The sequence below is a fragment of the Emys orbicularis genome, chromosome 4, assembly GCF_028017835.1.
Source record: "Emys orbicularis isolate rEmyOrb1 chromosome 4, rEmyOrb1.hap1, whole genome shotgun sequence".
NCBI classification, from domain to species: domain Eukaryota; kingdom Metazoa; phylum Chordata; order Testudines; family Emydidae; genus Emys; species Emys orbicularis.
Window position 1 is genome coordinate 102,817,678 of NC_088686.1, and position 15,904 is coordinate 102,833,581.

The window sequence follows — 15,904 nt, forward strand, 5'->3', positions numbered from 1 at the left end:
AGCCATATCACCTCTCCACCTATCCCTGTTCTGACAGCTCCCTGAGAGGTCAGCAGTCCGGAGACTGCTACTCACTGTAGGGTGCACAATTTGTTATATTTATAATGGTTTAGTTGTGTGAACAAAATCATAAGATGCCTACGTCTTGCTTCGGTAGCCATAGTGCTACCAAAGCATAGCCTGTGTAACACTCAAAGCATACACGTGTCTCTAAACCTCTGAGGGATAATACTAGTTGGCCCTCTGATCTTCTACTTCTGCACTATATGTTCTCCTGATCCCGGACAAATATATCTTTGGGCTGGGAGTTGGAATGTGTAACGAGAGAAGGGATACATTTAATTAAATCGAACTGTCATTCATCACTTTTGTCCACAGAAATAAAGTATTAATTGTGAAAAATGTTAAACACAGAATGTATATCTTATATTACACTTACACACACAAATGCCTATGTTGAAAGAACATTATTAAGGTTGAAAAGTGGAAAAAATTATATGTAACCATGTAATTAAAGACTATCTCATGCATATGCAAACGAGGGCTGATTCAAATTGTGCAGGCCATCTTAGTTCTGGCATTTCCTAACTTTTGAGTTCTTGATTTTGCAACCTTACAAATGTTCTTTTAACATAGTTTGTATGTGTAATTTTCTAGGATTTAAAAAAAAAAAAAAGCAAACTGAAGAAACAACTCCCAGTTCACCATCTGAACCATCTCTTTCTCCTCCACCCATGCTTCCCATCACCACAAACCCCTCATCCCCAGCCCCACCCCAAAGCCCTCACTGCCCCGCACCTCAACTCTCTGACCCAGCCCTGAGCCCCCTCCCGCACTCCGAACCCCTCGGCCCCGCCCCTGCCACACATTACCTCCATATTGGTGCACATAACAAAATTCATTCCGCACATGGATGTAAAAAATTAGAGGGAACATTGGTCCCACCCCTTTTCCCTCCGTGACTCACAGCCCCAGTCTCCTTGTCCCCATGTCTCCCAACCTCCCAAGTCTCCCCAGCAGATCTGGCTCTTATCTCTTCTGTATTTGAAGCAGGGCCCAGTGGGGGTGGGGGGGGTCATTGAGAGCACAGGAGATACAGTCTCTTTGCTCTCAGTTCAAGTACCTGGACTTGGACTCTGACCTGGTATAGCAGGGCATACCAGAGCTTCAATTTCAGGGAAAGACCTGCTCAGCTGCCACCTGTAGCCAGGGCCGGCTTTAGGAAGTGCGGGGCCCGATTCGAACAGTTTCGACGGGGCCCCGGCAGAGATGACTTTAAAAAAAAAAAAAAAACGTAAAAAAACACGTGGGGCTTGTATTCACCAGGCGGCGCTCCTAGTCTTCGGCGGTGGGTCCTTCATTCGCTCCGGGTCTTCGGCGGCACTGAAGGACCTGCCGCCGAAGTGCTGCCGAAGACCCGGAGCGAGTAAAGGACCCGTCACCGAAGTGCCGCCGAAGACCCGAAGCGCTGCCGGGTGAGTATAAATTAAAAAGGAGCCTCTAGCCAGGGAAGGGATTCTCGGCCACTTGCTCCCACCCCGGCGGCCCTGCCACTGGGCGCGGGGCCCGATTCAGGGGAATTGGTGGAATTGGCCTAAAGCTGGCCCTGCCTGTAGCTCAGCCAGTGCAGATGGAATCATCAGGGCATTTAGCTGCTAAAATTGAAGAAGTCTCTACTGAGCATGGGCAAATTTGAGATTTTTCAAAGGTTTATAATTTAACCAGATTTTGGTAGATTTTCACAAGGAAAGCAAAAAACACAGCCCTGACACATAGGCTCCCCCCCCCCCCCCAGCTACATTTCAAATGTGTGCTCCAAAGCATGGGAAAAGTTTTCCAGAATTTTTTAATGTGGCAAAATAATGTATTTTTCCTTAATCTCATTCTAGGAAAAAGTTGACCCGTTTTGACCAAAATTTCAATATATAAATAAAAATAAAAATATGTTAGAAAAAGGCAGAAACCCAGCATGGAGAATTTCAGCCCAGAGGGTTAAACTTGGCAAAGTTATAGCACAGTATTGCCAACTTCAAGAGATCAAAAATGATGTCGGACCCCCCAAAATCATGACATTTTTAAAAAAAATGATATTGTGTTTTTTAGGTCAGTCTCTTGATTTTTGAAAAACCCCCCCTGCCCAGCCTCAGGGTGTGTGCATGTGACAATTAGTGCTGCCCACTCCCACGTGTACCAGATAAGGTGATTTTGGGCCTTGCTTCAGGAGCTCTCACCCCTACATCTGCGGGTCTCCTGCCCAGCAATTAATCCTGTCCCCCAGGTGCCAATCAGCTCTGTCCCCATCCACCCCCCTCTCAGTTCAGCCCCCCTCCCAGTTCAGTCCACCCTCTGCCTCATCAACCCCCACTGTCCTCAGTTCACCCTCCCAGTACCACCCCATCTGCTCAGAACCCACCATCAATACAGCCCCATCAGCCCTTACCCTCCTCACTTCAGCCCCCTTTCAGCCCCAGCCTCACATCTGCTCCTTAGGGTTCTTCACTCTCCACAGGCATGGGGGGCTGTAGTGAGGTCCCCTCTCCCACTTCCCCCCCAGGGTGGCAACTGGAACCCTGGCCACACCCAATTTCTAAATAAAATCTTCCTCCCACTTGTAGGGTGACCAGACAGCAAATGTGAAAAATTGGGACAGGGGGTGGGGGGGTAATAGGAGTCTATGTAAGAAAAAGACCCAAAAATCGGGACTGTCCCTTTAAAATCGGGACATCTGGTCACCCTACCCACTTGTTAGCTTGATAGCTTTGTTTGTCTGATATGTAAATGAATTCTCATTGTCTTTTAAAGTTCTTTGAAAGTAACTGCCTCCTGGAGAAACCACATTCCTTTGTTTAGGGTTGGGGTAACTCTTGTTTGACTGGAAACACATTTTAAGAATATACTATGGCTGGGGGGAGGGGAGGAGGGAAATCCTGACATTTAAGGCCTTGGCTACACTCGCAGATTCACAGTGCTGCCGCGGCAGCGTTGCCGCGGCAGCGCTGTGAAGCGCGAGTGTAGTCGCGCCGCCAGCGCTGCGAGAGCTGTCTCGCAGCGCTGCAAGTACTCCACCTCTCCGAGGGGAATAGCTTGCAGTGCTGCGAGGGAGCGTGCAGCGCTGCAGGCGCTGATTACACTGGCGCTTTACAGCGCTGCACTCGCTGCGCTCAGGGGGGGTGTTTTTTCACACCCCTGAGCGCAGCAAGTGCAGCGCTGTGAATTGCCAGTGTAGCCAAGGCCTAAGAGTTCTAGTGTGAGATCATGCGAAATTGCGACTCTAGCGATCAATTTGAGAGAGTTGGCATGTCTGTAAGCAACAGAAAACGGGGTCTTGTAATGGGAAGTGTTGGGCAACCTTAATAATTGGCTGTGCTATCAGCCCTGCCTGTAATTACAAGTCTTAAAACAGGCAGACATGTCCAGGTACCAACATTGGTTTTAAATGCTATAGGCTTGATTCTCAAAGGTCATGGTGGTTGTAAGTTTCCCTTCAATATTTAATTGCCTGCATAAGCTATTTAATACTTCTTATACTCCGGTGTTAGGAATGTTATCCTTTAAACATCCCTCGGCTTCTGAGTTTCCTGTAAACATCATGCAATCATCTTCTCTTGCTTTTCCTCCCTAATCTCTGCATCTGATGTTGTGACTTTGGATGTTGTGACTTTGAATGTAACTGTTGTTCCTGAAGGCATGCATTAGCACATTCCGTAACTTCAGGCCTTTTCTCACGGCCACAGTTATTCAATCAGCTTGCTCAATTTCCATGTTCTTTCTCTGTAGCAACAATGACTCACTATTTTATTTTGATATTTTCATGGGGATTCATCTTGTAAAAAATCTGCAAAGCATGTAATTTCTCTGGTTTGAGTCAAAAGGAAAAGGTTCCAGATTTCTCCCTTTGGCTACCCCATAGCAATAGAATGAGAAGATATCTATAATACTTTTGCACAGGTAAAAGTTGCCCATCATAATAAGAGTGATGACTTTATCTTGGCCAGAAAGCAACTCAGTGGGTTGGCCCTAGTGGTAGTGTTCTGTTATGTGAAAGACCCAGGTCTGAATTCCTGTTTCTCCTTTCCTGGCCCATTGAGCTGTTAGCCCTGCAGTATCTGGGCTAAAGGGGAGTGCACCATCATGCAGCAACAGTCCCCCTAGTCAAGCAAGGGGGAACATTCATGATTTCCAAAGGGATAATGGTTGCAGTGCAGTGTCTCAAGGCAATAGGGGGGCATAATGCAGGTGATCAGTGTTCACACAAGGTGAAGGAAAGAAAGTGATGGCACTATCTGCTACTATCCACCAGTGCTGCAAATCATTCAAAGGTCTTTCAGATTCCCTCCTTAAAACTCACTTCTGCCATGGTGCCAGCAATACCTGACAATGGCTAGGCAGCTGGTTTGTGCTGAGACTGCTGCTTGTTATGCTAATATTTGTTTCACTGATAGCTTGTCCGCCTTGCCGTTTCTTTGTTGTGTCCACATGGTGTGTCTCATCATATTCTAAGACTGTAAGTTCTTTGGGCAAAGACTCTTTTTTATTACAGTTGTGTACTGAGCCTGGCCCTTTCTGATGGACCGCAACCTTGTTGTGGTGGAGAGGCTTGCATGGGCTAAAGACCCTCAGAGCTATCTCATCCGGAGCTTTCATACTCCTGGTAGGGTCCCCCTTGGCGAGCAGGTCTGAGGCGAGGCTCCTGACTAACCGCGGTCCAAACATCAAAAGACCCCAACGGTGGATCGGGCGCATATAGAGGACCTTCTAGTACTCTGTGGCTGTGAAGGCGGATGAGGGCTGCAGCAGGAGGGAGGCCCCTGGTTGTCTTGGTTCTCCTTGCCACTGGATCAGGGTTTTCCTCCTGTCAATTTTTGTGTGGTTACCGCCTGTGCACCGGTTTCCCCACGTTAAAAAATTTCACACGCAGGTGGTGACGGATGAGCGGCAGGGAAGACCGGAGCAGTGATCTCTGGGAGTCTTTAGTCACAAATCCGCACAGAGGCGGCAGCCATGTGAGGGTCGTTTTGTGCTTGGTTGAGACAGACGTGCATTTTGGCAGCAGCGACTGACTGAGCAGGCCTTTTCAGGATCCCCTCTGCTCACCCCAAATGGGAAGGGGGCTAGAAAAGGTGCCCAAAATATAGACTCTCTCATACTCTTCTGACTGGATGGTCGTATCCAGTGAGAACTTCTCCGTGGCCAAAACAAGAGATATAAGACAATGAATTTCGCCACCTGGAATGTCTGCACCCTTATGAACTCTCAGTGCAGTGAATGCCCAGAAAGAACTGCCATAATTGCCAGAGAACTGGCAAAACTCAACATTGACATTGCAGCTCTTAGTGAGACCCGCCAGGCCAATTAAGAGGATGGAGGTGGCTACGTCTTCTTTTGGAAAGGAAAGCCACCTGAAGAGAGATGCATTCACAGTATTGGCTTTGCCATCAAAAATAAGATCACCAGTCAGCTTTTGGAGCTTCCCGTGGGGATCAATGAGCATCTCATGACTCTTCGGTTCAAGCTTAGCAACAACCAATATGCCACAGTCATCAGCACATATGACCAAACACTGGATGATGAGGAAGACAATAAGGAGCAGTTTTATAGAACTCTTGATGCAGTCCTCACAGCCACACCTAAGGCCAACAAACTCATTCTCCTGGGAGATTTTAATGCCAGAGTCGGACAGAATTCCCAACTCCGGAGAGGCACAATAGGCAAAGAAGGGGTGGGAAATGTAAACCCCAGTGGTATTCTCCTCCTCAGCAAATGTGCAGAGCATTATCTGCTCACCACAAATATCATCTTTAGGCAGACTAACAAATTTAAGACCACTTGGAACATCCTCGGTCCAAACACTGGCACCTCCTCGACTATGTTATAGTCAGAGCCTGAGACTATACCGACGTCTGTGTAACACAAGCTATGAGAGATACTGATCACTGTTGGACAGACCATAGATTAGTAAGATCAGTCATGTACCTGCAGCTCGTTCCACCACACCGCAAACACCCAAAGACTAAGCGAAAGCGGTACAATGTCAAAGCACTTCAAGACCAAACCAGCTGCAAGATGTTCCAGCAACATCTGTCTGAGAAACTCTCTAACCTGCCTGACAACATCATTGACATTCAAGAACACTGGGATCAACTTAAAAACACCATTCACAGTGCATGTGCTGAAACCATAGGATATTCCACTCATCGGCACCAAAATTGATTTGACGAAAACAACGAGGAAATCCTAGCATTAATTCAACAGAAAAGAAATGCATTTTGTAACTGGCAAAATGATTCCTCTAACAAACGAAAACATTAGGCCTATCATCTGCTTAAAGCCAAAGTCCAAAGGAGGTTATGTGACATCAAAAACAAGCGGTAGCAAAAGAAGGTCTCTGAGATCCAGTGGCTACTTCTGAAAACATGGGCCTAAATTACCTTTATGCAGGTGAGGGGACCATTCTCTTTTTTCCCTCCCATGGCTTGGAACTAGTCCAAGAGCGAGGATGGCATTGCAATATTTAGATAAGAGCAAAGCTATGGGGTACACCAGCAATTTTGCAACAGAAGTGATCAATGATTCCCCTTTACCCATGCTGTGTTTCCTTCCTTCTCATCCCTAATGGCACAACAGCAGGACCCATCAAAGAAAAGTGCTATTGTGGGCTGAGGTTAGACATATGGGTGTGGAATACCTACCTAATTCAAGTACTGGAAGGGATAGAACTTCAGAACTCCAACAGAAATCCAGAGCAAGCTCTCCCAAGAGGAAGAGGGAGGATGTGGGGAAGGAAGGTAACTCGGTCATGGAGCAGTTGTGGGTTGGAGTGTGTATGTATTAAAAAAACAGATGAAAGAGTTCAGTAAATGTTGAGACAATGTCATAATTAAATCAGCAGGGAGAAATGAGAAACATGAAAAAGTTGTGGAAAAGTAAACACAGGCAATGGAAATACATATCTGTGAATTTACATTTTGGCTACATTTCTCCATCTAAGGAAATAGAGAAAACCAGATTTTGATAATTGGTGCCAGTTGAGCACATGGTCTGGAGCATCTGCATAACATGCACCTGGCATCAACCCATTGGGATAATGTAGCGCTGGTAGGATTTTGGCTCCCCATGCAAATAATTCCTCTCACTGAACAATCTCTCCCTGTGTTATGAGAATCACTATCCACTAGGAGAGTTGTGGAGTGGGGGAAGAGGGGATAACCTCGCCTTCCTCCGCTTTCACTGCAAATGCCAACACAGATAATGAAAATGCACTAAAAACAGCAGGTTACAGAATTCAGAGGAATCTGCAAATGATTTGCCTGACTAGGGGGACAGTCTTAGTTCTAGGAGAACGTTCTTAGGGAGGGACCTTTGGGAAATTATGAGCTACATGTGGCAATGGTAAATAGGGATGAGACAGGTCATCGTTAGATGCCCCAAACAATTCCAAAAGGTTTTACAACCTCCACTTCCTTAATAGTGGTGTGACGGTTTGGGTCACAGAAACCCCCTTGGGACTGTCACCGGATGTGCTGAGACTACCTCTGAGCCCGTTTTCTCTGCCAGTTTGGGCCTCCAGAACCCTGTCTTGTTGAGCCAGACATGCCAGTCTGCTCCAGCACAGACCCAGGGTCTGAACCACGCGCCCCAAAGCTGCAGACTTAACTGAAAACAGCTTAAGACATGCTCCTGTCTCTAGCATCCAGACACCCAGCTCCCAATGGGATCCAAACCCCATATGAATTTGTTTTACTCTGTATAAAGCTTATACAGGGTAAACTCATAAATTGTCCGCCCTCTATAACACTGATAGAGAGATATGCACAGCTGTTTGCTCCCCCAGGTACTAATTACTTATTCTGGGTTCAATAATAAATAAAAGTGATTTTATTAAGTATAAAAAGTAGGATTTAAGTGGTTCCAAGTAATAACAGTCAGAACAAAGTAAGTTACCAAGCAAAATGAAACAAAACATGCAAGTCTGAGCCTAATACATTAAGAAACTGCATACAGGTAAATCACACCCTTAGAGATGTTCCAATAAGCTTCTTTCACAGACTGGACTCCTTCCTAGTCTGGGTCCAGCAATCACTCACACCCCTGTAGTTACTGTCCTTTGTTCCAGTTTCTTTCAGGTATCTCTTGGGGGGTGGAGAGGCCATCTCTTAAACCAGCTGAAGACAAAATGGAGGGGTTTCCATGGCCTTTTATATTCTCTCTTTTGTGGGCAGAAACCCCTTTGTTCATCTTGTTGCTATGACTTTGCACAGGAGGAGTTTGTAGCCACCTGGGCAAGTCACATGTCCATGAATGATTCAGCTTTTTGCAGGCCGACGCCATTGTTTGCATGTTAGTTTGAACGTTCCCAGTAAAGCTCAGATGTGGATTGGCGTCTCCCAAAGTCCATTGTCAGTTAAGTGTTTCTTGATTGGGCACTTACTGAGAATAGTCCTTTCTCAAGAAGCTGACCAAAAACTTCACTGAGGCTACTTAAAATCAAACACATTGAGATACAAATACATAGCCAAAATTCGTAACTTCAAATACAAAAATGATACACATGTACAGATAGCATAATCATAACCAGCAAACTACAACCTTTCCATAGACACCCCACTTTACCTCCTCTGTACAAGACCTGGTGCAACCATAAGACCCTGGTTGCAACAATGATCTATACGGTCACAGTTCATGTCAATAACGTCACAAGTGGGCTTTTACGAAGAGAAAGAGGGGGTTGTTTCCTACACTGATGGAATATTTCCAGCTAAAGTAGGAGGCATATGCAAAAAGATTTCAGCGTTTCCTGGAGGCAGGAGACTTGCAGCACTGAAAGGGTTACTGTCTTTAAATACAAGCATCTAAAACTAGCCTCAGCATTTCCAATTGTCGGTCTGCTTGGGCCTAATTGTAAAGCCTGACCTGATCCTAACTAGACCACAGCCAATCCAAATCTGACCCAAGCCCGAGTGTGTTGGGTTGTTTTCATACCCAACCTGACCCAAACCCAACACTTGTAGTTGGGACCTGTCAACTTCAGTTTGTGTTGCAAGGGACTAGCCACCGTCCCAGACTCCATTTTCTTTATTTTGTTTCCTCCATGGAGACATAGGGACTAATTCCCCTTTAGCCCCACTCCTAGTCCTGCAGCCTGATCTCCCACCCTGGCTTGCCTTTTGCTCCCTACCCTAGGCCAGCACTGTACACCTGAAGGGCAGCTGATTTCCTTCACCCTCCTGGGCAATTCCCCCTGAACCTATGTCAGTGCTGCCTGCTCACCCTTGGGGCTCAGCCTGGTGGGGGCTTCCCACAACCCATGCCTGTGATCCATCTGTGGATGTCAGTGTGGCAGCGGCTGCTTGCCTTGGTCCTGCTGGCTGACACTTCCTTGTTGCGCTGTGTGTGCTGTGGAGTGAGAGGCTCTGCCAACATGCACACTGCTGCGAGTGGTGGCCGCTGGCAGGATTGAGGTAGGCAGCTGCTGCCAGGCCGACCTCCTCGGCAGAAAGAGGTGATCAGCGACCCAATCTGAGCCTGAGAATGTCAGGTTGTTTTGAGACACGACCTAAACCCAACACTTGTAGTCCAGTCCCATTGGATTCAGGTTGTGTTCAAGGCTCCAACACTATATGATGTGTCTATCTCCCAAGCACTGTTTAGTGGTGAGTAATGTGTGTTTCTGGGAATACAGTACTTGCCCTGAGATAAAGTACTGGATTTTAGCAATTGACAAATAATCTACATGGTGTCATTTTTCATGGCCTGTATTTTGAGATTAGATATTTTAGTGTACCTGCACTGATGATAGCAGACATCCTAATATCCTGTCTGGGTACTAGATACTCTTGTTTTCATTGACTCCAGTCCATTAATAATAGCTAAAAACTAGTACGGTATATTATCTTAGTGCAAGAAATGTTGATGATAGTTCAGTCTATATTAAAGAAACCATAATCCTTTCAGTACTGCAAGCCTCCTATCCTAGTTTATATCAGTCTTTGCTGACAACTTTCCTGGCCAAAAAAAAGTCTGTATATAACACAATAGGAAAATGATTTGAGTAGATAAATTACCCCAGAGAAATTGGCTTTGGTTTAGAAAAGTGACCATTGGTCTCCACTTGCAGCACAGTAAAAGAAAATGTATTTGAAACAATTTTTGATGGTACCTTACACTAACCATAGTAGAAATATGTATAGATTGAGTGGGGATGATGATTGGAGAAACTGAGTTGAAAACAGGGATTTTTATTCATATATGACGGACATGTCCCATTATTGAAGAGGAAGAGCAGGAGAATCAACTAACAGGAAGACATAAGAAAGTGTAAATTAAAGCACACCAAAGGAGATTGGTGTCTCCCATACATCCATCACTCTGAATTTTACCTCAGATATGTAATCACTTCATTTGCAGTCAAAAATGTCATGTAGGCCTCCTTCAGAAATGTGATCGTTTATGCCTATTATATGACCAGCGCAAAAAATGTAGCAACAAGGTCTCAATTCTGTGTGTGTGTGTGTGTGTGTATATGTGTGTGTGTGTGTATATATATATATATATATATATATATATATATATATATGAATCCCAATGAAAGTGGGGCTATATCTCTGCATGGGGACAGGATTCTGGAGGCCTAAATTTAATGTCAAGTGTTTTGGGGTACTTTACCTGAGACATTTTAAAGGGGCCTAATTTTCAAATGATGGGTGCTGAGCACTTCTGAAAACATTTGCATACGCTGGCTTAAAATAGAAACACTGCCACTCGCAATGACAGTGCTGCAAGCTGCACCACATTATCATACTACAGCTTAAAGAAGTCACTGGTGGGTGCAATCACTGTCATGTCCACGTAACAACCTCCCACTGCTTGGTACTAACTAGCTCCAGGTGAAAGTTCTGAAAGAAAAATCTAGCACAACGTTCCGAAGGCAAAAGCCTCCCAAGGCGTGGGAATAGCACACGAGCGAGGATGTTGGTGCTGATTTACGTCACAGCCCTGCATGCAAGAGGAAAAGTTACAAAAGGACATTCTATAGAAAGAAAAGATTATGATGAACCCAATGTTGGAGAAACGTTTGTTTTCCTGCTTTTAGCTTAACGTGGCTCTTTTTTGGTAGTCATTCCTCCATGATGACCCAATCAGTAACAGTTGAAAATACCACGGAGGCATTAAAGGGAGATTGAGAATTGCGCTTGGGAGCCTGCGTCATGCTCCACAGTTCCTTCTCCTGAAACACATCATTGTGCTTGCTATGGCATATACTGAAGAGCGCAAGATAAGAGTCAAGGGCAGCCCCATCACATGTTGTGGAACAATATTAGAAAAAACAGCATTTGATAAGAAACTTGTAGCAGTCTAGTGTAGGCAAGGTCATAAAAACATACCATAGTTGATATATCTAGAGTAAATATCAAGAAAAAAACTGATTATTTCCAGTAAAAGATGAACACGGCCCTTTGGGTTTTTTTTTTATTTTGTTCATTATTCAGGCAAATTCCAAAGTGTAATTTCTATAGCTAAGCAAACAGATGATACATTCTTCTTAGCGTATGCGCAATGTGCCTCAGGTGGCATGTGACCAGGATTCATCACCGAATATGGTTTGCTGGTTGGATCATTTGCTTCCCCGTCTTGGGCCAGGTACCGACAGGGAGCACGACGTGAATGCTGATCCATGTCCCCGGGTGATACATTTTCCCAAGTGTGCAGAATCATCTATGTTTTTCTGCTTATAATGCTTGCAAGAATTATCTGAATGGAAGTCTGATGCCACCTACAGTCTAACAGAGGACTTGCAGTGAAGCCAGTTAGGACTCTTTACCCAGAATTCTGAAGTGGTAGTAGCACAACAGTTATTAGTTATTTATAGTTCTTATAGTAGAAGTTTGCACTGAGAAAATTAGCTCGGTCAGACTGAGCTGGGTAAAAAGCTTCACAAATCAGGCCGAAGTCACAGCTCTAAAAATGAGGGTCCTTCTTTCTTTCTCTGTCATAAAAATTAATTTGATTATGATGTTTTATTGTTAGTGTTCAGGAAGCATTTGACTATAAAGTGAAACCCAGATGTGTTCAGTAAGTAAAAGGACAAAGTAAGCAAGGAATTTCCAGTGAAGGAGACCAATACTTAATTCTTATAGGACTTTTCATACATATTCCTCAAAGCACTTTACACAGGAGGGCCAATATTGCTATCCCCCTTTAACAGATGGGGAAAGTGAGGCACAAAAAGGCAAAGAGACTTAGCCAAGGTCACAAAGCAAGTCAATGGCAGAGCCAAGAATAGAATCCAGGTCTCATGATTCCCAGTCTGGTGCCCTCTCCAAGTAAAGGCTGACCTTCCAGCCTCCACCATGAGTGATGTGAAGAACATGGGCACAGTGGGAATTAACAAAGCTACCGCACAGTTTAGTACAGAAGGGTACTGGGACTGGAATAGCAGGCAGGATACAGATTAGAACTGAGGTGCATTGACACAGCAGTATTAGGAAGCTTATAAAGCCATCCTGTGAGACGAGAGCACCTGTATTCTCACTGTGCTACTATTTCAGCAGCAGGTAAGCAGGCATTCCGGGCTAAGAACGAGCCTTTTACACCCAATCGGGGATATTGCAGATTATGTATTCCTTATGCCACCCGATCTTAAAACAAACTTTGCACCCTCGATAATCTGTACGTTATTCCCTGATAACCAGAAACTTCTATGCTCAAACTCTGTTCACTTTTTTTTTTTTTAACATCATCTTAATAAAATTTTTAAATGCCCATATTACTCTCTCCTCAGCACCCTCTCGAGCTGTTCTCATGCTGTGGTGGCTCTGCTGTACCCCTTCTCCTGGCAGCACACTTTCATTCCTGTTCTTCCCTCATCCATGATTGACATTGTCTGCTGCCCTACTCCGTTCCTGGTTGGACTGCTGTCCAGCTCTCTGCCCAAGCTGAAAGAGCTGCCTGTAGAAGAGGTAGGAATCAGCCCAGGACTTGGTTGTTAAATGAATCCCAAAATGGTTTGTATGGAGTAAAACTAATGTACACCAGCTGAGTATATAATATAAGCTGGCCTCTGATATAAGTTTTTACTTTTCTAGCCCTTAACTTGCCCCTTTGATTCCTCTCTTTCTAACTGTCATGTACAATTGCCTCTTGGAAAAAAACTAAAATACTGTAAATAGGTTTTAAGGATTCTAATCTTCCCTCGATGCCCCTGTGTATGGTGATTGACAGTGAAAAGTGAACATTAACCTTGCCACAACAAGGTCAATATTGGGATAAGGTCTCATTTTCTTATGTGAAATAACATAGTGAAGTGACATCAGCACAGTAAAAAAACATTCACTTTAGTGCCAGCCACTCTCACTCTCACTAATTCTAATGGGAGTTACACTCACAGCCAGACACTGAATAGAGAATAGAACCCCTGTGGCAAAGAAGGTCCTTTCAAGGTCTCATTGGTGCTATATTGCAAATGAAATTAGCTTTATGTTTATACAGTCTATCCAAAATACTGCTGCCACAATCCTTCCCCCTCACACAACTCTGATCATCATTTCACTCTCCCCAGAGCCCTTCACGGGTTTCCTCTCCCCTTCCACAGCAAATTTCTTTTACTTGTGGTCACTTCAAGTGCTCTCTATGCATCTGCCCCTTCCTAAATCTGTGCTCTGTTTTCCTCCTACCCTTCCGAAACTGCCCTCCTACATACCTTTTTAGCATCCTCTCCTCCTCGCACCTTCATTATTAATTATTTACACTTCATCCATGCCACCCCCTAATGCTTGGAACCAGCCCTACTGCACCGAACAACACCTGGTTTCACCAAAACCCCTTTTGAAATACAGTTCTTCTGCACAAATGACCCCCTTCATGGATAATCCACCAAAACAACAATGACACCCATACATTTTAAAATTATTTTAAAGCGAACTTTTCTGAAATCTGCCCATCATCTGAGGTATGAAATGTCTGAAGTGTTCTGTCTTACTTAGGGCTGGTCTACACTAGTGGGGGGGGGGGGGGGGATCGATCCAAGATACGCAACTTCAGCTACGCGAATAGCGTAGCTGAAGTCGAAGTATCTTGGATCGAATTACCTGGGATCCACACGGCGCGGGATCGACGGCTGCGGCTCCCCCGTCGACTGCGCTACCGCCGTTCGCTCTGGTGGAGTTCCGGAGTCGACGGTGAGCGCGTTTGGGGATCGATATATCGCGTCTTAACGAGACGCGATATATCGATCCCGGATAAATCGATTGCTACCCGCCGATACGGCGGGTAGTGAAGATGTACCCTTAGACTCTGACCTTTACAGGGGCAGAGAGTCTGTCTTCCTGTTTTGTATAGAACTCTGCAAATGGTTTGATGCTGCAGACTTACAACAGAAGTTTGATTCTCATTCTAATTTCTGTTCAGGCTAAGTACCATTTAGATTCTCCCTCTATCTGTAAAAGCAGACACCATTAGAATGTCTTCAGTCATCAAGATAAATCTTTACTGTATCTTTCTTTTCTTTAGGCTTTGATGGTTAACTTGGGATCCGATCGATTCATCAGACAGGTACAGTATGGCTTTAAATTAACTAAAATAGGTAGGCTTGGCAGAAAGCAATTTTTATTATTTTATAATTTTGATGTTTATTTTTAAGTATTTTTTATTTTTATCCATTTAAATTTTCAGTTGTGCAAAATTATGGATTTTAAGCATTTTTTCAATTTTTATCAATTTAAATTTTCACAGTTGTGGGAAACTATGCGGGGGGGGGGAGATAATTATTCAATGACAGTAGACATTGAGATGCAAAAAGTTAAAGCTCTATAACCATTAAAACACAAATTGTCAACATCATATTGTGACGGGGTGCCCCCTGGAACTGGGGTACCACAGAGACCCTCACCCACTAGCCTGGGCTCTCTCTTACACTGTACTGCTGTGACAAGCTGCAAAGCCCTCCAAGCTTCAGCCTGCACTTTCACCAGCATACATACAGGTAGGACACACCCAGCTGCAGTTACATGGAGGCAGGCTCTTTGACCAGCCCCTGTATGGGAAGGCTTCAACTAGGACACCTCCCAGCTCCTCAGGCACGCACCCCCTCTGGAGTATAAATCCAAAATTATCCCGTCTTGTGCTGCACAGGGAACTGTACAGCGTAAGCTCATAAAATTCACCCCCTCCCTCAATGTGGAGAGGAATATGCAACAGCTTTCTGCCCCTGAGTTATGATTTCCATGCACTGGTTTAGATAAAGCAAAAACAATTTTATTAACTACAAAAGATATATTTTAAGTGATTATTAGGGATAGCAAACAGATCAAAGCAGATTACCTTGCAACTAAACAAAAACGCAGACTAAGCTTAATATACTAAATAGATTGGATATGAATAGCAGATTCTCACCCAGGGTGATGATACAAGCAGGCTGCAAATTCTTAAGGGGCAAGTTGCACTTGCTTATAGCTTGGAATCCCCAGGTGTTCCATTCACAGGCTAAAAATCCCTTTGGCCTGGGTCCAGCCTTTGTTCCTCAGGTGTTTCCAGGAGTCTTCCTGGGTAGGGAGTCAGTGAAGAACCCCAGGTGATGTCACTCCCAGCCTTGTTTAGCTTTTGAATAAGGCGGGAACCCTTTGTTTCAAAGCTTAGTTCCCAGACCAGTCTCTGGAAAAACACTGACATTCCAAGATGGAGTCTACAGACATGTGGTCACTTCACGTGTCTTCGTAGAGTCATAGCACCCATTACTCAGAGACTGTCTGTAGGGTCCTCAGGAAGGCTCCCCAGGTGGGAGATAAGCTTCTCCTAAGGCCTACTGTTCTTTCTAATAGCTCTTCCCCCACCCGCTATCTAGAATGAAAGCATCTTGTCTAGTGGGCATTTCCCAGGTGTAATTACCTTTGAAGTACAGATACAAAAATGA

General features: G+C 44.7%; 1 protein-coding gene across 5 annotated transcripts in view; it reads left to right on the forward strand.

Moving 5' to 3' along the window:
* DENND2B (DENN domain containing 2B) overlaps window positions 1-15,904 on the forward strand; it is a 110,092-nt gene that overhangs the window by 85,602 nt on the left and 8,586 nt on the right. For all 5 annotated transcript variants that reach the window (XM_065402327.1, XM_065402328.1, XM_065402330.1 and 2 more), the window contains 2 exons: window positions 12,779-12,956; window positions 14,506-14,547. In XM_065402327.1, the coding sequence (XP_065258399.1) occupies window positions 12,779-12,956; window positions 14,506-14,547 (220 nt within the window). The remainder of the gene's footprint in view (window positions 1-12,778; window positions 12,957-14,505; window positions 14,548-15,904) is intronic.